The sequence below is a fragment of the Mycetomoellerius zeteki genome, unplaced genomic scaffold (assembly GCF_001594055.1).
Source record: "Mycetomoellerius zeteki isolate Tzet28-1 unplaced genomic scaffold, Tzet1.0 scaffold55, whole genome shotgun sequence".
NCBI classification, from domain to species: Eukaryota; Metazoa; Arthropoda; class Insecta; order Hymenoptera; family Formicidae; genus Mycetomoellerius; species Mycetomoellerius zeteki.
In genome coordinates this window covers 555,711-576,655 of record NW_017257555.1, presented here as the reverse complement: position 1 = coordinate 576,655, position 20,945 = coordinate 555,711, and the positions used below count along the sequence as shown (strand labels likewise).

At 30.7% G+C, this 20,945-nt stretch overlaps 3 protein-coding genes across 7 annotated transcripts; 1 reads left to right on the top strand and 2 right to left on the bottom strand.

Moving 5' to 3' along the window:
* Positions 1 to 5: 5 nt before the first annotated feature.
* On the bottom strand, positions 6 to 5,479 carry U2af50 (U2 small nuclear riboprotein auxiliary factor 50). 2 transcript variants are annotated; one of them, XM_018456107.1, is made up of 8 exons: positions 5,325 to 5,479; positions 4,676 to 4,905; positions 4,023 to 4,283; positions 3,707 to 3,857; positions 3,536 to 3,591; positions 862 to 1,143; positions 608 to 772; positions 6 to 539 (listed from the first exon to the last, which is right to left on the bottom strand). In XM_018456107.1, exons 1-8 carry the CDS (start codon positions 5,344 to 5,346, stop codon positions 408 to 410), a joined length of 1,299 nt encoding a protein of 432 aa, XP_018311609.1. In that variant the 5' UTR covers positions 5,347 to 5,479; the 3' UTR covers positions 6 to 407. The 2 variants fall into 2 exon arrangements, with proteins under 2 accessions (XP_018311609.1, XP_018311610.1); XM_018456108.1 differs by having other exon boundaries at positions 408 to 539; positions 3,719 to 3,857.
* A 2,041-nt stretch (positions 5,480 to 7,520) lies between these two features.
* LOC108727826 (protein zyg-11 homolog B) lies at positions 7,521 to 13,164 on the top strand. 3 transcript variants are annotated; one of them, XM_018456090.1, is made up of 10 exons: positions 7,521 to 7,794; positions 8,193 to 8,425; positions 8,555 to 8,738; positions 8,805 to 8,999; positions 9,087 to 9,484; positions 9,614 to 9,759; positions 10,572 to 10,960; positions 11,812 to 12,181; positions 12,303 to 12,642; positions 12,871 to 13,164. In XM_018456090.1, the coding sequence occupies exons 2-10, from the start codon at positions 8,290 to 8,292 to the stop codon at positions 13,014 to 13,016; spliced, it is 2,304 nt and encodes a 767-aa protein (XP_018311592.1). In that variant the 5' UTR covers positions 7,521 to 7,794; positions 8,193 to 8,289; the 3' UTR covers positions 13,017 to 13,164. The 3 variants fall into 3 exon arrangements, with proteins under 3 accessions (XP_018311592.1, XP_018311593.1, XP_018311591.1); XM_018456091.1 differs by having other exon boundaries at positions 8,492 to 8,738; positions 9,087 to 9,262; XM_018456089.1 differs by having other exon boundaries at positions 8,492 to 8,738.
* Positions 13,165 to 16,569: 3,405 nt separating this feature from the next.
* Pabp2 (poly(A) binding protein nuclear 1) lies at positions 16,570 to 20,127 on the bottom strand. 2 transcript variants are annotated; one of them, XM_018456096.1, is made up of 8 exons: positions 19,937 to 20,127; positions 18,915 to 19,051; positions 18,707 to 18,821; positions 18,508 to 18,575; positions 18,146 to 18,387; positions 17,897 to 17,989; positions 17,682 to 17,755; positions 16,570 to 16,590 (listed from the first exon to the last, which is right to left on the bottom strand). In XM_018456096.1, exons 2-7 carry the CDS (start codon positions 19,047 to 19,049, stop codon positions 17,722 to 17,724), a joined length of 687 nt encoding a protein of 228 aa, XP_018311598.1. In that variant the 5' UTR covers positions 19,050 to 19,051; positions 19,937 to 20,127; the 3' UTR covers positions 16,570 to 16,590; positions 17,682 to 17,721. The 2 variants fall into 2 exon arrangements, with proteins under 2 accessions (XP_018311598.1, XP_018311599.1); XM_018456097.1 differs by lacking the exon at positions 19,937 to 20,127 and adding an exon at positions 19,859 to 19,883.
* Between the last annotated feature and the right edge of the window lie 818 nt (positions 20,128 to 20,945).

The following is a 20,945-nucleotide window of genomic DNA, read 5'->3' as shown; positions in this document are numbered from 1 at the left end:
TGTGGTTTTGCTTTATTAATCTTGCAGTCTTAGTCTTGTCTATTATCCTGCTTTTGTAGAGAATCTATTTTTTTTTCTTTTAACAGGTTTATCAAATTATCGTCTTATTCATTTTATATTAACGACCAAATGTATTTATTATTATTACATATATTCATACTTGTGTCTTTAAAGCGCGGAGAAAACGTGATTATACGATTGTGTATCGGAATTTTTGCCGGTGTTGCGATACTTACAACTCTAATCGCTTGCCGCTAAACACGACAAATTTCTTATCATTATCATCGATTATTCATTGGTAAATATATAGTTTCTCTTGAAATACGTTTAGATTATTCAAATACCACATATACAATGTATTATATATATATATATAATTAAATGGTATGAAAAGAGAATTCTACAACTTAGAATTCTCTACGGTGGTACTTGTCGGGATCGAAGTACGATGTAACTACGACGCGATTATTGAACTTTCGGCCCGTGAGAGTCTGTTGCGCTTTTTGGCAGTCAATCACGCTATTGAATTCTACGAATACCTGTAACAGAATAAAAGTAGTAAATAATATGTAGAAGCATTATGTCGATATATATATATATTAAGTACCTTGCCGCAGCCAGGAACATCAACACCCTCGATGGGTCTAGGAATCTCCACAGATCGGACAACTCCGTATTTGTTACACTCTTCTTTAATGTCTTCGAGAATGTCCTCGTACTCTTCTTCTTCCATTAGCTCTTCTGGCGTGACCATATTGAGCAAACAAAGCACCTGAAAGATATTGTACAATTATAAATATGATTGCAAAATCATTAATTTGCGTTATTTGCGAGAACAATTTCGTTCGATTTAGCTCTTACTTCAGTCGCAGGTCCGCTCGTGCCAACCATTGACAAACCAGGCACTTGAATTTGTACTGGAGCTTGCGCTCCTATCATAGGATTTTTAGCACCAACGCTAGCGCGTTGCACAATTAATTTCTTGTCACCCAGTTGCATTCCATTCAATCCGGCGATCGCCTGGTCAGTCATCGAAACGTCTACGTATTCACAGAACGCATATCCTTTGGAGAGACCGGTCGCAGAATCCTTTACTAGATTGAACGCCCTCAGTTGTCCAAAGCTCATCAATAGTTCTTTCACCTGTATTATCATGAAAAATATTATTCTCTCACTCGCGTAATAAAGTTTTCGAATCTATAAAATGTAGACAATGCAACTATGATAAATATTAATTAATCGCAAAATTTTTTACAATTAGATGAAGATTATCAGATGTAAAAATTTATGTACAAGATATTTAAAATCTTTTTTTATATGTAATTAGGTATAATCAAATTTTGCATTTGCAAAATTAAATGAGATTAATTATCTTTGTTATATTAGTCACATCAAAATAAAATAAGGATTAAAAAAAATATTTTTACAATAGCTTTTTAAGAAGAGAAGATATTGCACCAATTAAGGATTTAATTGGATTTCTAACCAATTATCTACAAAAGAGTATGAGAAAAAAAGTTGCTTCTCCTTACACACCGCCCTCATGTCCGACGAAACAATTTCCACTTAATTGCGCTCCGGCGTCTTTCCTTACATTATTTCAAACACCGATCTCTGTGTGTCTTTGATATTTTTAAATTATAATATATGTATTAAATTTACTTACATTTCCACTGGCTGGGAAACTGAAAACTCAAAACTTTAGATAACAGCATGTTGCTCTTATTAAAGAATTTCTTTTTTTTTGCGAACTTGATTCTGATAATTAACTAATTACTCGGCGCGATTTAGTAGATTAAGCAACATGCTTTTATTGATGTGAAACTATTGAATCAGAGAACGCACCATTGGCACAGGAGAACCGAGAACACATCGAGGAAGGGGGGCTACAAAATTGTCGCATAAACCCAATGTACGAAGGCATGAGAATGGTATAAGTACTTGCCTCGAGGGATTGGACTTAGCCTCTCTCCAGGCAGTGTGGTATTTTGTCATGTTCGGTAGTAGTAGTAGTGGTAGAAGTAGTGGTAGAAGTAGTGGTAGTGGTAAGCGAATGCTTTTGATCGGCACGACCCTAAGCTAAGAAATGGGGAGAAAGGGTACTGGTATCAGTCCATAGTTTACTACATAATAACGAGACGTTCATATTCTTTTTTTTTACTCTCTTACGAATTTAAACATAGTCCATTTATAAGAATATCGTTACATTTAACTTCTTAATGTCCAATGAAATTGCCATTTCTTTTTTATTAATATTTTCCGTTTTTCTTTGCATTGTCATTTTTTTTCAAATTCTCAATGCATCGATATATTTCGAAGATCATTCGTTCGCGGTAACCTGTAAACGTAACGAGGCACAAGACGAGACGTGCAGTAAAGCCTGAAAAGCCTGTAAAAAGAATAGCTGCAAAAAGGAAAAAGTATTCCTGAAAAGAATATATACCGGAGAACTTGGAGCTGTTACCAGATGCACATAAAATTATGTGTTGACCCTGTAATCCCAAAAAAGAAAGAAAAGGAAAAAAAAAACTGCTACATGTAAAAAACGTTGATCTTATGCTTTTCTTGTAGACCTAAAAAAGATCCATTTTTTGCAACATGTATCATTGCTGCACAAAAGTGGACGACTCTGTAAAAGCATTTCAAATTGGAAATAGAAGTCATAGACAGCTTTAATGAGCTATTTTTTTTTCCAAGAAGTCACACGTATCTATTTCGTTTATTTTTCTGCATCAGATTGAAACGCGAATGATCGTCTATTTCCTTTGTTCGATTTATTTCTGAATAGTCAGAACAAATTCTTTTCCCCCCTCCCCCTTCCCTGTTGACTTTCCTAAAAAAAAAAAAAAAAGATTGCCTAGATTTGAGAGACTCGTATCTCCTCGTGATGGACTGGGTCCGCGATGTGCCTAGAAAGGCTGTAAGAGAGAGAAAGATAACCGTTGATGCGACTGCATACCCCCACCTAAATGCTGTAAACGCCACTAATGTTCCCTAAACTAGATATGCCATATTGGAAAGACGACAAGATGCGAGGAATGACAAAGGAAATTCCACAGGAAAACGAGAAGCGGATCGTCCGAAGATAAACACAAAGAGCACGGAGCCACACAATCCGAGTAAACACACCTCTACCTAATGAGGAACCTAATCGACGCCGAAATCTTGGTGGAAACGCATACATACCTCTGTTGAACTTGAGTAAGATGGGGGTTCTCGGTCGTTTGTGTTTATGTGAGTGCACTCACTGCTAAATAGCTAAATACCTATATTATAATTTAGTCCTTTGAGGGTAACTTACAACGCAACGGGATTAGTATACGCGCGTCTCCATACTAATCCCGCGGTTGTGACATCGCGATGCAATTTTTCATTGATCATTGAAGCCGATTCTCACGATTGATAAAAGTTTGTGCCAGCCACAGCAATGCAATTCAACAGATTAATGCAATTGATTGGAATAGGCGTCAATGGAGAAGAACTGCATCCAAAGGTGTGCAATAAATAAAATTATTTCACGGATTTGCCGGCATACCTGTTCCTCGTTCAAATAATTTGGTAAACCACCAATGAAGATTTTATGCGGAGAATCTGAAAGAGAGATAACGATTAAAATAAGTACAAAATTATTGTCAAGCATGTTGGAAGTCAAGCCAATAGGCTTTGATAATAATCAAATATAAGAAAATGTATGTTTAAAACATACCAGGAACCGTACCTGGCACGTTCATGCTTGGATTATCGGTCATTCCCGGCATTGGCTGATAATCGTGTGGCCTTCTTATCTTCAGACTCTGCCCTTTGAAATTTATGCCATCGAATGCCATAGCTTGCGTAGTTTCGTCTATCGATCGGAACTATATTTAAAAAATAAGAAGGAATAAAAAATGTTACCAGTATCGAAATTACTTAAGTAACAACTAATTAAAATGCGTAATATGTGTGTATGTATACACATATTTTTTTATGACTTATAAAAAGTGATATAAATATATATCTGATATGTATGTGATAAGTTATACCTCCAAAAATGCGAAATTTTTGTCTAAATTAATTTGACACGCCAATACTGGATTTCCAGCGGCTTGTGCAAGTCCAGAGAGATGCATCTGTTGATTGAAAAACTCCATCATTTCTTCCTCAGTGACACCGAATGGAATGTTCCCTACGTAAAGTCTTCTTGCTTGGCGAGTTATAGTGCTACCAACTACAGGCACTGCTGCTTGTGGTGTATCTGCTACAATATTTGCAGGTATTTGTCCAGCAGCTTGCATAGCCTTATACTGTATAGATAAAACATATATCAACATATACATATAGAACAAATACATCAAACATACACATAGAGATATATACACAATAGCATTTATTTATAGGCTTTTGAGGCTGGAGTGCCCTAGGATATTTTTAAAAAATAAAAGTTATATAATTTTATACAAGCACATCTGTGGTACGATTTTATAAATTGTTCAAACAATAGATTATTAATAATATTATTAATAATATTTTGTCGTTGTATTTGAGAATCTAATTTGAGACATGCAAAAAAGAGTTATATTTATTGGGATAAAAGAGGATGTTTGAAGATCATAAGGGATTGAATGCAAATTTTATAAACTCAGCACAATATATGTCTATTTCAAGAGAGTCCAAGATATAATATAAGTAATCTTGCCTGCAAAGGAGTAATGTGTTCAAAACCAGGTGGTGGTACATCCCAATACAAAGATGGCTTTCTTCTTCTAGAGCTACGACTCTTTTTCGGTGAATTACTTCTTTTTCTGTCTCTGCGTTCTTTGGAGCGAGAACGAGAGCGCTTTCTGCGATCCCTACTGCGTGATCGATGCCGCCTGTCACGGTCTCTATCCCGATCTCTGTCCTTATCCCGATCTTGTCTATCACGATCTAAGTATAAAAAATTAGTGTACAACTTGATCATCAAATTATATAGTAGTAATTTACCCCTACAAATTATTGGTGTATATATATATATATCACTATGCTTAATATCGAACAAATACAATGTTTAAATATTTAATAAAATTAATAGACAATATATTCTTAATATATAGATACTAATATACTTGTCTAAATATAAATATTTCAAATTGCGTAAATTCGTTGTAATATGAATGCAGTAAAAAAATTAAACAAATTTGACGTTTAATTAACGAAAGCCCGAAAATCAATTATTTAAACTGTTTACTAATTCGTGTCCGGCCATTACGTACTTATCGCAAACAGATCGGTTGGCTAGTTAATAACGCGGGAACATCGCGAGGATGGTTTGATAGTAGAACGCGTCAATTTATTGAATTACTCACCTCCGTTAAAATCTTCGCCCATCTTTGATGCGTTACTTCACCTGAGGAAACGCACGACGCTGAAATGTAACAAATTCCAAGAACATTAACTACTTGACAAACCTCCTCTTCCAAAATGGCGTGCGAGAAAGTATATATGCGAGTACGGAGTACGCACGGCCATGAAACACGAAATATCACGTAACTCTGAGATGACGAGCGCCAAGGCCAACGAGAGCCGTCAAATTAAGCCCATGTCACACTGTGGGCTGCGTTCAGGAATAACGCCTAGATAATTCTAGGGTGCATTTTTGCTATAATATACCTAACGTAACCTATAGCTTAGAGTTATCTGGGGGTCGATTTACTAGGTGTTGACCAATTAAATTATCAGTATTCTAGTAAATTCGCTCATTTTTGTAATTTTCACCTTGTTTGAAGATACAGAATCGACTCCATAATTCCTGAACGCAGCCGTGCATTGGGCAATTAGGCGAGTTCAAGTCGGCAAAATTGCTTAAGCTCGGATCTATAATAGGTTTTTAAGTCTTAAACCATAAAAAATGGACAAATCATAGTTAATTATTCTCCTCGCATTTGACTGTAACCCCGGATTAGAAGAAATTGACCAATTACAATCGAATTCGAGGAGAATAATTGACTGTGATTCGTCCATTTCTTATGGCTTAAGGCTTAAAACCCTATTGTAGATCCGGGGCAATTGATTAATTTCTTACAGCTTAAGGTTTAAAACCCCTATTGTAGATTCGGCCTAAAGGTACATTTTTATGAGCCACTCAAACCGGCTGCTTTAACGACCAAAAGAATCACGTGGTCAAAATGGACGAATATTAAGCATCAATTTTGATTGTATTCTAGGACACTAGACGTTACAAACGCTTCAAAGAGTTTGAGCGACCAATCAAAATAAAGAATTTTACGAATTGACTAATCAAAGAATGCTTTGAAGTGTTTGTAGGGTCAAGTGGACCGCAGCCCAAATAACTACATACATAGTATATAAATTCACATGAAATTATTTAAACACTAAAGATCCAGATTTGACTATTATAAACTTTATTTTCTATTGGATATTTTATTGGGTATTTATATTAAACTATCTTTACGGCAATTATGGCTGCGGTCCACTTGACGCTACAACCCTATAAGCGCAAAATGTTCCTAGAATGTTACATGAATATTATTAAAAAAAATTAAAATAATGTTATTATAATATTTCGAAAATATCATAAATATTTTTTTAATATTACAGGAGTATTCTATAGAGGTTGTATGTCCATTTATATAATAAACCTAGGTATTATATTTTAATATTCCTAAAACATTATTAAAATATTAATAAATATTAATTATTTTTAATTTTGTGCAATTTGAATTCACAATCCAGTAACGAAAAGTTCTTATCAGTCTATGCTGCATCTTGTGCTAAAAAAACGTTTCAACGTGATTTTAAATACATATCCAGTTCTACAACTGAGAGCAAAAATCATTTTTAGTTTTTAAACGTATACTTATACTGAACAGATGTAACAGTTTTTTTATATAATTTTAGTAAAATATTATTAAAATATTATATTTAATATTCTGAGAATATGCCTAAAATATTATTTAATATTAAATAATATTATGCGCTTATAGGGAAACGCTTCGAAGCATTCTTTGATTAGTCAATTCGTAAAATTCTTTGTTCTGATTTGTCGCTTAAACGCTTCGAAGCGTTTGTAGCATCAAGTGGACCGCAGCCTATATATGATGGCTTTTATATGCAGTGCGAACTAATGTATTCCAGCCGAAATCGCTAAAACTTTAACAGTTCAGACTCGAACTTCCGTAAAATCGACTGTTTTTAATAGCACTTCGTCGATGCATCTATACATATTTATATAAAATTGGAACATCGCCCGCATGTGGCCGCAATTAATATGGATAAAGCGGCACTAACGGACGTCACAATTCGGTCATATTTAGATTTCGCCGTTTCTTCGCTACCTCTCATTGAGGTACGAAGGTAAATATATACTAGTATTATAATATTTGCAACGGGATCGGGGATCAAGGGAGAGTTCGGGGAAGTCCCGTTGTCACGCGAGAATCGATTCTCACGCAGCGATTGAAATCAGCTGGGTCGTGAAAACACGCTCACTCCATATTCACGCTGTATCGCGCGGTGACAGCGACGATAATGACGATGATGACGACGACAACGACGACACGGCCGCGCTCTTTTTTTGGTCTGTTTTGACGTTTGACGAGTCAAAATGGCGTCTACATCACAGATGAGAGTCCGCGAGTCCTCGTGGCTGTCCTAGCGAAATTGCTTTGCAAAGTCGTACGCGTGTACATTGCACACCCTCGGAGAACTCGACGCTGAGCTCTTCCTGTATGGACTTTGACGGTCGACACGATCGTGTATTCGTGGCGACACATCGCGCTAATTCCGATCTCGACGCGCGACAAGTAGCATATTCGGGTAATGCGCAAGCATTTCTCTGCTTTCGCGTGCAGAATTATATTATTATTATTATTATATAATCGTTATTTAAAATCCTGTTATCCGAACGTTGCTGGCGGGATTATATTTGCTCACCTCCGCTAAGATTTGACTCTTGTAAGAAAGTGCTTGATCGCGCGAGCGTTGATGCGACCACGATATCCGTTATACAGTTCACATGACGTTATTTCCGTGCTCCGAAGAGGGAAATTTTTTTTTTATTATATATATATCTTATGTATTTATAATCATATATTTATAATTATGACGTGTTACTGTATAATCTCGTGCAAGGATATAATTTGTCTAAAGTATTGAAATATCGCAGTGTTGATGTTGAGAGACTCATGTGCTTTTTTCTACTCTATACTTTCAAGGTGTAGGACTGTGAATACATGGATCACTGGTGCTCTCTAGGAAGCCGATAGAACAAAGGACTAAAGATTATTGTACGAATGACAGAAGAAACATAAAATGTTTGAGTCTCCGAGAAGTCTCCAAGAAGTTTGCATTGATTTTATCTGCGGTAATCTTCTCGGCCTGTGCAAGATTCACCTTAGTGATAATACTCAAGTATTATCCAATACTCTAAGTAGTAATTCCGTCTCTGGTAAGTGGCGAATAAAACTAGCGTTCGTGCACCGATTTTGCGGAATTAAAGCAGCATAAGTTTTAGATCAACAAGATATCTGTACACTGAACAGTAATAGCACAGAAGTTGCTTTTGATACTGCAACAGGTAGAACATCGTCTAACGATGCTTCCTCATTAGATATATCTTGTACAACCCGGCTCACCTTTAGACATCCAGATGCCTTCTTGCCGGCCGAAATATCAGAGCAATTATTATCCAATCTATGTGAGAAGAACATGTTGTCTGATTTGACAATTACACTTTTTGATTCAAAGACCACTAGATTAAGGTGATGAGACTTGAGTACTTAGAAGAAAGAGAAATGGATTTATAGTAACAGTTAATTTTCTTCCAGGCATGTACGATTGAAAGATGCGTCAACATTGTCAGCTAAAGGTTTAAGTGTTCTTAAGCAGCATAAGGTTATAGATTTAATAGTAAATGGTTTGAAAATCACTGTTAACGATTTAATTAGCTGTTTAGGCGATTGGAGTATACAAAATCTTAGGTCGCTAAGTGTAGCTAAAGGAAGCTTTATGGATTTTTCAAGGTTATTATAATTCTTGACGCATTGAATTATGGAAATTCTTTATGATAGTTAATAATTTTATATATCTTCATGTGTATTTTGTTACAGACAACGCATGGTAGATATTGCAACATTAAATAAATTAAAGGCACTTCATACTTTGAATGTCTCAGGAACAGAATTTAATAAACATGGCTTGGACATAGTAGTCGAAGATCTTCCCCTTTTAGAGAGCTTAGATATATCTTGTACAAGAGTTGACGATATAACACCATTAAAAAAATGTAAAGATCGTTTAAGGACATTACATATGTATAATTTAAAGATAAGTGGATGTGGAAATTTAATACCAGTGTTGCTGGAGCTAAATGAATTAAGGCATTTAGATATTTCCGATGAGAAAGATCCGCATGGTTTTGAAGTTTTTGCACCTGCTAAACCAAAAATAACAGATTTTTTAAGAACTTTGAATTGTATGCCTCATTTAACAACTTTAGACTTATCAGGTGAGTGATGCAATATAATACTTGTGTATATATGTTTATAGTAATCTGACAATGCATGTTGCATTTCATAAAATTATTAGTTAATTATACTGATGTGTCATTTCATTAAGTGTAACATTTATTACATAGGTAAAGATGATATAAATCCGAAAGATTTAAAAAATTTCATTGCATCACATATACGTTTGAGATTTCTGGGACTAGTACATTCTGATGCTTGTTACGATGAAAGTTTTATAGATTCAACACATAAGGATTATAGATCTGAATTTGTTGTAAGTTGACATAATATTGATATTAATGCTATGCAAGATATTATACTGTCTCTATTATTTTAATTTCTGAAAAAAATTGGAATATTTTTGTTACATTGTATTTGTATATTTGTATGGATATGTAGTGGCATTCATTATTATTGTTATTAGTTATGCAAAATTTGACATATTTCATCTCTTTCATATTATTTCCTTTAAACTTATAATATTATTATATCATTATGAGTAAAGTAGTTCTCGTTCGGTTTAATATTAATTTATGCATTGTAGACATTTATTTATACTTCAAATCATGTGCCGACCATTCGCCTGATTGAAAATGTTAAATTTATTCCGCGTTGTATATTCATCAGCTAAAAGGTTGCAACACAAAGGCTGCATTCCGAAACCTATTGAAAATGTTATAATTTTTTACAGCTGCTGAATGTACATACATATCGGTCATTTATTTCTTAAAACGTGTTAAATTTTAAAGATAAATATTCTCTTCTATACTATACATGTCTATGTGTTATAGAAAAATTATTACAATATATTGGTGTTTGATATTAATTGTTCGTACATCTATTCTATGAAATATGTATTCCATAACGAATCAATTTCCATTTGCAAATATAAAAAGATTGCTAATTGTAAAATTAAGTTTTGTTTTTTTTTGTTAGAAGTACAGATAAAAAATAAAAGTATAAATATGCGAACTAAATAGCATATAATAATCATCAACAATTAATTAATAAGGAAAAGGAAAAAAAACTTTTGATAGATGCAATTCATATGAAATAATACATATTTTATCTCGTCTTTTGCTTCAGATCAGTGGTACAGCAACAGAATCTCAAATTTTGGAAGCTCTTAGGAGGTATACATACAGACCAATATATCTTCAAAAATGTCTATTTAACTTATTCCGTTTGACACCAAATTTTCTTGAACCACGAGTTGATGTGATAAAATTAGTGTTACCTGGAATGAGAGAACATCCACAGGAGTTTCGTGTACAAATGGCAGCTACTGCGTGTATCTATAATCTTACAAAGGGTGAATTAGCTCTTATGATTCATCCATCAATACTTAAACAAATAGTCGAATTAACATTATTAGCAATGGAATCATATCCAACTAATCATCAACTTCAAAAGAATACATTATTGACCCTGTGTAGCGATAGGATCCTACAGGATGTTGCATTTGACAAATATAGGTATTTACATAAATTTATATATACAGGGTGATCCATTTTAATCAATCCAATCCAGTGAATTTTCTCCGAAATTTTTTCGTATCGTCAATAATTTTGGAGAAAATCGACTGGATTGATTTAAATGAACCACCCTGTACATGAATTTATAATTTCGAAATTAAGTATTCTGAGATTTCAATATTTTTAGTTTTAAACTCTTTATGAATATTTCACATATTATTTACTGTAATATGCAAATTTTCAATAACAATATTACATCAAATAAACAATAAAAATAGATGCTATTTTTTGTAAATGGAAGTTGATAAAAGAGAATGTGCACATATACACTTGAATAGTTTTGGATTTAGCAATATGATGTATTGATGTCTTCACTTATTTATTCTACATATATCAAAGATTATCGATCTTTTTTTATTCAATCTTTCTATCTTGTGTATTAAAACTTAAATACTTACGCATAGCGTGAATAGATACTTTATTCTATTACAAAATTTGCTTTCCTTTGATTCGCCATATTTTGATAAAATACTCTAGTTTTATTTAAACTCATAATTATTCATAAAATTATTCCTACATCTTCATTCATTTTTATGTTACGAGCATCAAAATTAAAAAAGTAGCTTATTCAAATTACTAAATCAATAAATTAATATACTAGCATAAATAAATAAAAAGTATTTCTCTTTATATAGTTTAATTTTTCTTATATATATTAAATGAATGAAATGTAAGTTAATATTACTATCTATAGGTAGGAATATTGAAATTTCAGTATATGGATATATCTCTCTTCGTGATATACAAATAAATAAAAAAAAATTTTAATTTACAAGTTTTTAATTTAACAGATGCGCGAGATTAGTTATGAATTGTTTGTCAACATTTGATGATGCATCCATGAATCGTATGTCTGTGGCTATTTGCTCAATATTAGCAGCAAAGATATCGACATTGGAAACGTCTATGCTTGGTGCACAGCCGCAATATATGTTGAAATTGCTTGCAATGGTTAGATCTAAGGTTGAATCCAAATTAGTAGATATTACAATGAAATTTACATTAAGCGCTCTTTGGAATTTAACGGATGAGAGTGCTGCTACATGCAAGGTTTTTCTTGATGAAGGTGGAATGGAGTTATTTCTTGAAGTATTGGATAGCTTCCAAGGAGAATCTAGTGTGGAAACTAAAGTTCTTGGTTTGTTAAACAACATAGCAGAGGTTTGTACTCAATCTTCAATATGAATGTATAATCCTGTAATATCAAAATATCTATATTGTATGTTTAGTGAAACATTGTGTCAACATGTAATTTTTTCATTTTTTGTATTTAAAATTTTAGGTCGATCATTTGAGACCACGACTTATGCAACCTCGGTTTATAAAAATGCTTTCTATGCTGCTTGATTCCGAGCACATTGATGTATCTTATTTCGCAGCTGGTATCGCTGCACATTTACTTAGTGATGGTCCTCGATCTTGGTGTAGTATGCCATCACAACCGAGCAGGGAGCAATTATTGGATCAACTGGTTCATGCTGTAACTCATTGGCAAACACCACAAGGAGAGATGGTTGCTTACCGCAGCTTCCAACCATTTTTCCCATTATTACGTTGTACAGATGCATATCCCGTTCAACTCTGGGCAGTATGGGCAATTCATCATGTGTGCACAATAAACCGTAAGTTTGAAAATAATATTTTATATAATATAAATTTTAAGAATTAATTAATTTTATATAAGAATGTAATTAGATATTTATAAATTAACTCTATACAAAATTATAACATTTTTTTTAAATTCTGGAATTAAGACTTGGGAAAATTATTGAAATAAATAAGTTATTAATATAACATAATAATCCATAATAATCATGTCATAATAATCATATCGTAATATTTATTTTCAGCAAAACGTTATTGTGTGATGTTGATCAGAGAAGGAGGAGTAGAAACTTTAAAACAATTGGAAAAAACACATACAGAATATACAACACAACCGAATTTGCAAAGTTTATGTCAATCGATTTTGGAAACGCTTGAATTAAATTCTTAACGATAGCTGTTGCTTTCCAATTTGAAAATTAAATACCACATGGTGTACTAGTCAATGTTTATCTTAGTGAAATCCTATATCCTGTTCTTTAGACCAAATGAATATAAAAATTATATGGTCATAAATATAATTACCGTAAAGACAGATTACAATCAATAAAATACATAACCATCAATCAACCAAATAAAAACCATCAATCCAAAATTTTAATTACAATTGAATTGATATTGTGGTTGAATTGAAGATCTGAATTGAGAAATAAATATTTTCTGCATTATATAGTGTATTGTATGTATAATTTCGAAAATTATCAAAATTCTTTAGTAATAATTGTATGAGATAAACTAATAAAACTAAAGCAGGTTTACTATTTTTAGAAAAATAAATTATATAGCTTGTAATAATATTTAGATATAATTTTATAGAACAAATTAATTTTATTTGAAAAAAAGGAAAAGAAAACTATTCTTTTGAATAATTCATCTAATTATATACAGTGTCCCGAATTTAAATGACTAAATTTCGGGAATGTGTAGGGATCAACAAATTAAGAAAAAAAAAAAAAGAATTTCCTTTAGAGACTCAAAATACTATAGCAAGGAAATCCTCGAAAAATTAAGTTATTTGTAAATTTTTATTTTAGGCAGTAACTGTTTAGATAATAAGAGTTTATATAAATACGGTTAATTACAGACTACATTTAAATGATTACCTGTCCAAGAATCGCGTGTGGTGGTATTAGCGAGCGCACTTCAACACATTCATTAATACTCACAGAGATGACCATCCAACAAACGTATAGTTTATAATTAGTCATATTTAAACCCTGATATTTTAGAAACTATTGCTTAAAATAAAAATTTATAAACTTTTTTATTTAATTTATCCAATATTTTCTTGCTGTAGTATTTTGATTCACAAATTTTAGAATATCCTGTATATAATTATGTATTTTATTGATATTATTTTAAAGTGTTATTTACAACTTCAGAATTACATTAAAATTATTGCAGAAAATAGAAAGATTAATCAATATAATGTTTGTCTTAAGATATATCTCTATTTTTACAATTTATTTAATAAATGATGATCTTTATGATTTATATCTCAAATTCTAGTTTAGTTAATTACTTTCGTAGGAAGAACAATTAATTAAAATAATTATTCATTTAAAATATTTGTAATTCAAACCTCCACATTTACATTATATTTATATTTTAATGATTAATACTACGAAAAGAAAAGATGATTGTAATTATTTTATAATTAATATTAAACTATAATTATTTTATACAATTTATACAATGCTCGTAATTAATAAAATTGTATTGATGTTTGAATGAATAATTTTATGTATTTTATTAACGTTATTTTAAAAAGATGTAATTATTAAATTATTCTTAAATTATATTCATATTGATCAGTATATCTAATATAATCTGGACTCATATAGATTGGGATGTTAAATTGTATATCATGTTATACATTTACTTTTTGTACTTTTCAGAAAATTAGGCTAACACGTTAACCTTCATTTTGTTATGTAGTTCAATGAAGAAACATGTATATGAAAAGGGTTAAAATAATTATTTTGTCATACTTTAATGTTTCAAATTCAGATCTTCAATCTATTTTGTTAATAAATATCCTTTAGAATTTTCATTATTAAATATTAATAAAAACATTTTGAAAATTGATCATGTGTATTATGCCTTCAGAGATTATACAAAAATCAGAGTTTGTAATAAAAGAGAAATACATATTAATATTAGATTATATCTGTTATTAAAATATTGCGAATTTATATAAACGAAATTTATTCTTATGATAGCATTACATGTTGACACTTAAAATGTAAGAAATATCAATTTAAATGGTACTGAATGTTAATAAACTGCTATGCCAGCCTTTACATATGCTTTTTCTTTGATAAATTAATAATCGTATTATTACACATCAATGCTTTATAGTATTGATTTTATAAAATTTAAATAAATAATAGATGTGTAAAAATGCATCCTTTTCTTTCTCTTTTCATTAAAATATTTAAAATTCTATATTAGCCAAGAAATTCTTTATTTACCACTCATTAATTTTACATTTCATATTACATATATATATCTTAATAATCTTTTTCTTTTCCTTAATGAAACGTAAAAATTGTTCGTGAAATTTGTATCAATTATCACTCAATTGATGCTGATGCTGCGCTGCACCTGCAAAATACTTAGCGACATGGAAGTAACATTACGAAATGTGTCTCATAAATATGTTGAAAATCAGCACTCCTCCTAACACCTTAGCACACAATGGATCAATATTGCAGGAACATATTTTACACGCATCTTACAAATTAGTAGCAATATGTTTAAGATAAAACTGAAGATGTATAGTTAGTACTGAGTAAATGAAAGTTGCACATGACGAAAAATCTACAATGTGCAATCGAACATCTCATACAATGCAATTATGACAATTCGTAATTTCTTGGCGCAACTTTCAGTTATCATGCATACAAAATTGACTACAAATTATAGTTATGTGATATTATTCTAGACATTCACTTTGTAGTTCAATTTTTTTTATACTTTCACAACATTTTTATGAACTGACAGCATTTTTATCAAGTAGATAATATATATCAGTTTATATAGTTAATTAAATAATCTATTCAGAGGTCATAATATTAATATTCAAATATCAATGTTTAATAGTTAAATTTCACATTTTATCTATAATATTCTGTTGTATCAGCCTTAACACAACACATACATCCTTATATATAATTACCCCTATAATTATATCTATCACATTATGTAAAAATAAGATCACACTAAAATACAAATATGCTTTCACATGCTATTCTTTTATATGAAAATTAATAGTGCTTTTCAGTTTCTGCTTTTAAGTGTATACGAAAATTTTCAAGTATATATTTTTAAATAATATTGTATTATTTGCAGGAATTACTTACTAAGAATATAATTGTTTTTAATAAACACACATGTAATATTTTTATACAAACTGAATGATGTAGTATTAACTTTATTGAAGTTGATGTATAGATATCTTGCATATATGTATATATAAGTACGTTAGATTGTTAGTAATTATTTCATAAATTTGCAAAAACTTAATTGAAATTTAAACATTTCAACTCAAACATTTCAATACTTAATCATATAATGTCTGTAATTATAATATGTATTATAATGTTATTTGTAATAACAATGTAGTTATATTTAAATATAAGACTTAAAATTTATTTGTATTAAATAATTTTTTGAAATATATTTTCCATCAGATACATAAAATAATTGAAATATATATGAATATGCAAAACAAAATATTTTGAAAAAGTTTTTAAGGCGGATACAAAATTCAATTTAATAATATTAAACTCTGTTAACAAAAATTTATTGAACTACAATAGTGAATGATCGCTGTTCTACATTTGTAGTTTTATGTGATAATTATTAAATCAAATATAATTAATTGTGCCCATCTGTCCAATCTTTTTTTCTTTTGACATGATGTTTTTCTCTTTTTTTTTCCTTCGTATCAGTTTTTTTTTCTGTGGACATATCATAAGAATTTACTTAAATATCTTAACCGCTTTTTTTTAATACAATGCATGATGACATACATATTTGTAAGTTTCTTGTGTGAATTGTTAATCAATTTTTCACAAAAACTTACAATTTGCAACGTTATATCTCACAAGGCCATATTCTATACTTTCAATTTATGAAACAGTAAATATGTACACATTTAATTGGAATTAAAATTTCTTTAGCTGAGCTCGACTAAAAATGCCATATGTAGAAAACAAAATAAGATATTATTTTGTAACTTTATATATATTTTAACATTTTTTTAATAGTATAGATATTTATTATGGCCAAGTGTCAGTACTAATGTATCTAGATATCATATTTCATTACATCCAATGAATTAAGAGAATAACTGTTAATTTCTTCAATTTTAATTTTGTTACATTACTAAGTTCGATCATATAGATACATCAGATTATATTAAAAGTTAAGTTTACTAGAAGTTAAAGAATAATTACTATTAAATCATAATTTTGTAATCCAAGTCGCGTGGAGGAATGACCAGTAAATTATATTCTTCGATTTTACTTTCTTTTTTATTTATGAAAAATGTTATTTAAAAGAATATTTGATTATTTGAATAGTCCTAATAGATATAAGCTGTATTTATCTTGATAAGGCTGCATTTATCTTGATGTTTCAATACATTTATTTTGATATTTAACATGATTAAATAAGGGATTGAACAAAAGAGAAATATGAGCAAAAATCACTCAAAAACATTTAATTAAATAACTTTAATTTAACATAATATATATAAACATTTGTATTAATTTATTTTGATTCAAGCTATAATTCATCAAAATTCAAACATTTCTGGCCTTTCCTTAAGTTATAATAATGCATGAAATTCAGAAACTTCCAGAAAATTTAAAAAGTTCAAAGAAATGTTCTTTTGTAAATAATTTATTTTCTCATATTTCTTAAGAAACTATAAAACTGTTAACTGTTACAATTGAATGAAAAACTAAATTACTCCTTTTATATTGAGAACTTTTCTTTGAGTGATAAATAAGAATTATTATATATGTTACTTAAAATAAAAACTTACCTTGACACTTGTAAAATAATGTTGCCACACTTTAAAATGGTCAATATGGCATATAGTAACCACGTCTGTAACTCCTACAAGAAAAAATGAAGTAATAAGTAGAACTTATAGAATACAAAGCAAATTTCTTTTTTTTTTCAAGGAACAAAGATATTATAAAAATTGCTAATGTATTCATTAGAAGATAGCAAAATGGAATAGAAATTAATTATTACCTAGGACGCCTTGTAGGCCTGTATCCAAAGTATGCACTACCACGAATAATTCCTCTAGCCATACCTCGATAACCTCTTGCACCTCTGGGACCCCTATAAATATAAGCAATGAAATACAAGTGTTGAGGTTGTAAGATCCAAATAAATTTGAGTTACATACATATAATACTAACTAATAATTATTTATAAGTTTATATTATTTCATAAAAATTACAATTAGAATATGTTAATTATAAAACAAAGAATTACCTATTTGTCATAGAGAAACCAGGTTTATTTGTTCTTTTAGGCATTACTTTAATTTGACGCCCTCTGAACATAGATTCATCCATGGCCATTGCGGTTTGTACAGAATCGCGTTCAGCAAATTCAATATAAGCAAATCCTTTAGGATGACCATCAAACTTATTACATAAGATTGTAACTCTATTGACACTTCCACAGCCATGAAAATGTTGCTCCAATTCTTCTGCTGTAGCGCCATAATCAACCTGCAAAAGAAATTAAGTTTTAAATCTTTGTAACATTATCATACACTACAGAATATATTTTATAAGAGAAGAATTATGCTACAAATTTCAATAATCATGAATGAATTATAGTGAACTTACATTGCCGACATAAATGGACCGATTATCAACTTCCATTTTATCTTCTAATGACATATTTAATGGGCTTGCTGAAATGAGATGAGCAATAAGAATATTATGTTCTTATGTGTATGTATGTGTGTTAATTGTCGTTACAGCCTTTACCAGACACCCTGTATATACACAGTTTTTAATAGAAAACATAAACTTAGAAACTTACTAATACCAGGTGGACTACCCATGTTCATCTGCTTATCTACCTCAGATTGGAGTTGTTTTAATTTTTCAGCTTCCTCTTCCATTTCTCTTACTCGTGCTTTAATCGCCTCTAATTCCTAAGTTATGGACAATATTTTATAAGTTAAGTATTACTATATAAAAGGAATTTTATGACTATATATACTACTGCAAAAAATAGCAATAGTTACAGGATCGTCAACGTTTGCTTCGCCTAAATCACGTTTTACGCCATCACACTGCATAATAGTATCTCCATCTTGGCCATTTTCAAGACCATCTAGACCATCAATGTGGTCACCAGCTAACAGATCGGATTCAGACATTTCTGAAATATGACAGTATATAGAAGTTATAAGAAAAAGAATTATATTGAAATTAGTACTCAGATTTATAAGCAAGAAACCACTACTATGGAGTTGTATATTCCTACATATGTAAAGAATTGTTACAAAAATAAATTGCTGTTGTAATTTATTTACATATCTTGTATATAACTATATTTAATTTGCTGTAAAATAAAACAAGAAAAAATAAACATGTAAATTATGTATTAATTAATATATTCCAAAAAATGTACAGCAATATTTTTACGTATACTGTTCATTTTCTCTATTATATAGAGAGAGTCAGCACACATTAATTATACATCAGGATTACGAGGCAAGTTTGTGACTTAAGACTAATAATCAACTAAAGGTGTGTTCCATTAATCTATATATAATATAGATATTATGTATATATACCTGCATATGTGTGTGTTTGTGTGTGAATACATACATAACAGAATGCAACCTAATTCGCATACGATTTACGAGAGTACATTAACATATAAGATTCGACTCAGTTAGATAAAGCAGAAAATAGAGACAAAATGCAGACATATATAAGTATATATATATATATTTAATTCGCTTCTTCAAGATATGGCAATGAGAAAATCATATTCTTGGCTTGAAAATCAAACAAAAACTGTAAGTGCTCTCTGTACAAGACAAACGCGATCAGTGTGAAAACCGGTAAAATGAGCCGGAAAGTTATTTAATTAGCAACTTCAACAACGACGCATGCACTGAAATAATCTATTTATTCTATTCTCGAGAGACAATCTATTGAGATAGATAGTCTTTCTTACGTTAGTCGTCACACATAAAGAGTCGATAGACACGTATCACTAAGGTATTCACCGAGAATAGGATAAAGAGAAACGTACAGGTATATATGTAGCGAGCGTTCGAAATATCCACGTAATTTATATCAGAGCGATTCACTCGAATCGCCTTGCGCCGTCTACTGATTCACTCTCACGAAAATCAGTAACTGAGAAAATGACGCGAATACGCGACCACCATCACCACCATGCGAATTGCGAAGAGGCAATTCAAAGATTCGACCTAAGCTCGATTTCGATTAGAGCGATCGTCGCTTTTGCAGAATTTACGATCTCGTCGTATTCAATTGGTTGAATATACGGCACACTACATGAGAACGGCTTCAAAATGGGTGCATTCAGTACCACGACCGCTCACTGAGCGCTCAGTGAGCTCTTGTATCTGTTTGGTCTATATTTTTAGTTCTAACGGAATATGCCAATAAAATGCAAGGGCTTACTGAGCGCTCAGTGAGCGGTTGTAGTACTGAATGCAGCCATCGCGTCCAATCAGTGAAACCTGAGACTCTTGAGAGAGGACATAGGGCTTTATTCCTGTAACCACAAAAATGTCCCCGCGCACTACTGTCCTCTGAAGAAGTGGATGCAAACTACACAACAATATCCATTTTTTTTTCGGTTCTGATGGAAATAAATCGCTGAAACCATTAAAATCTCTATTAATTTGATAGATTTCAATGATTTACTTCCATCAGGAGCATCTGATTTATTTCCATAAGGACGATATACAATTTGTTATAAATATACAACCTTACAAATACCCGGGAAAAAATGTTATATATCTATTAATCATATAAAATTATATATAATTTTATTTAATCTTATATATAAATATATATATTATAAAACTTTTTTTTTCTCGGGTACTTTCTAAAGATGTCAAAATATACGTAAAACTCGTTTAATAATTTTTATATACTTGTAAAAGTGATGAAAATTAATCCAGAACATGAATATATGAACCAACGTGTATAATTTTACATGTAACTATATGTATATAAGCAATTCTTTTACATTTTTCCAAACTTGATTTTTTCTAAAACAAACAATG

Bases quoted from the DNA above. Each gene is read 5' to 3' on its own strand.
- LOC108727826 (XM_018456089.1), top strand. From the start codon at position 8,290: ATGTTTGAGTCTCCGAGAAGTCTCCAAGAAGTTTGCATTGATTTTATC. The intron at 9,760-10,571 runs GTAAGTTGACAT...CTTTTGCTTCAG, and splicing joins ATTATAGATCTGAATTTGTT to ATCAGTGGTACAGCAACAGA. The intron at 12,182-12,302 runs GTTTGTACTCAA...TTAAAATTTTAG, and splicing joins TGTTAAACAACATAGCAGAG to GTCGATCATTTGAGACCACG.
- Pabp2 (XM_018456096.1), bottom strand. From the start codon at position 19,049: ATGTCTGAATCCGATCTGTTAGCTGGTGACCACATTGATGGTCTAGAT. The intron at 18,822-18,914 runs GTAACTATTGCT...TCCATAACTTAG, and splicing joins AAGCAAACGTTGACGATCCT to GAATTAGAGGCGATTAAAGC. The intron at 17,756-17,896 runs GTAATAATTAAT...TTTTTCTTGTAG, and splicing joins AGGCCTACAAGGCGTCCTAG to GAGTTACAGACGTGGTTACT.
- U2af50 (XM_018456107.1), bottom strand. From the start codon at position 5,346: ATGGGCGAAGATTTTAACGGAG. The intron at 4,284-4,675 runs GCAAGATTACTT...TTATCTATACAG, and splicing joins AACACATTACTCCTTTGCAG to TATAAGGCTATGCAAGCTGC. The intron at 1,144-3,535 runs GTATGCCGGCAA...ATGATAATACAG, and splicing joins ATTATTTGAACGAGGAACAG to GTGAAAGAACTATTGATGAG.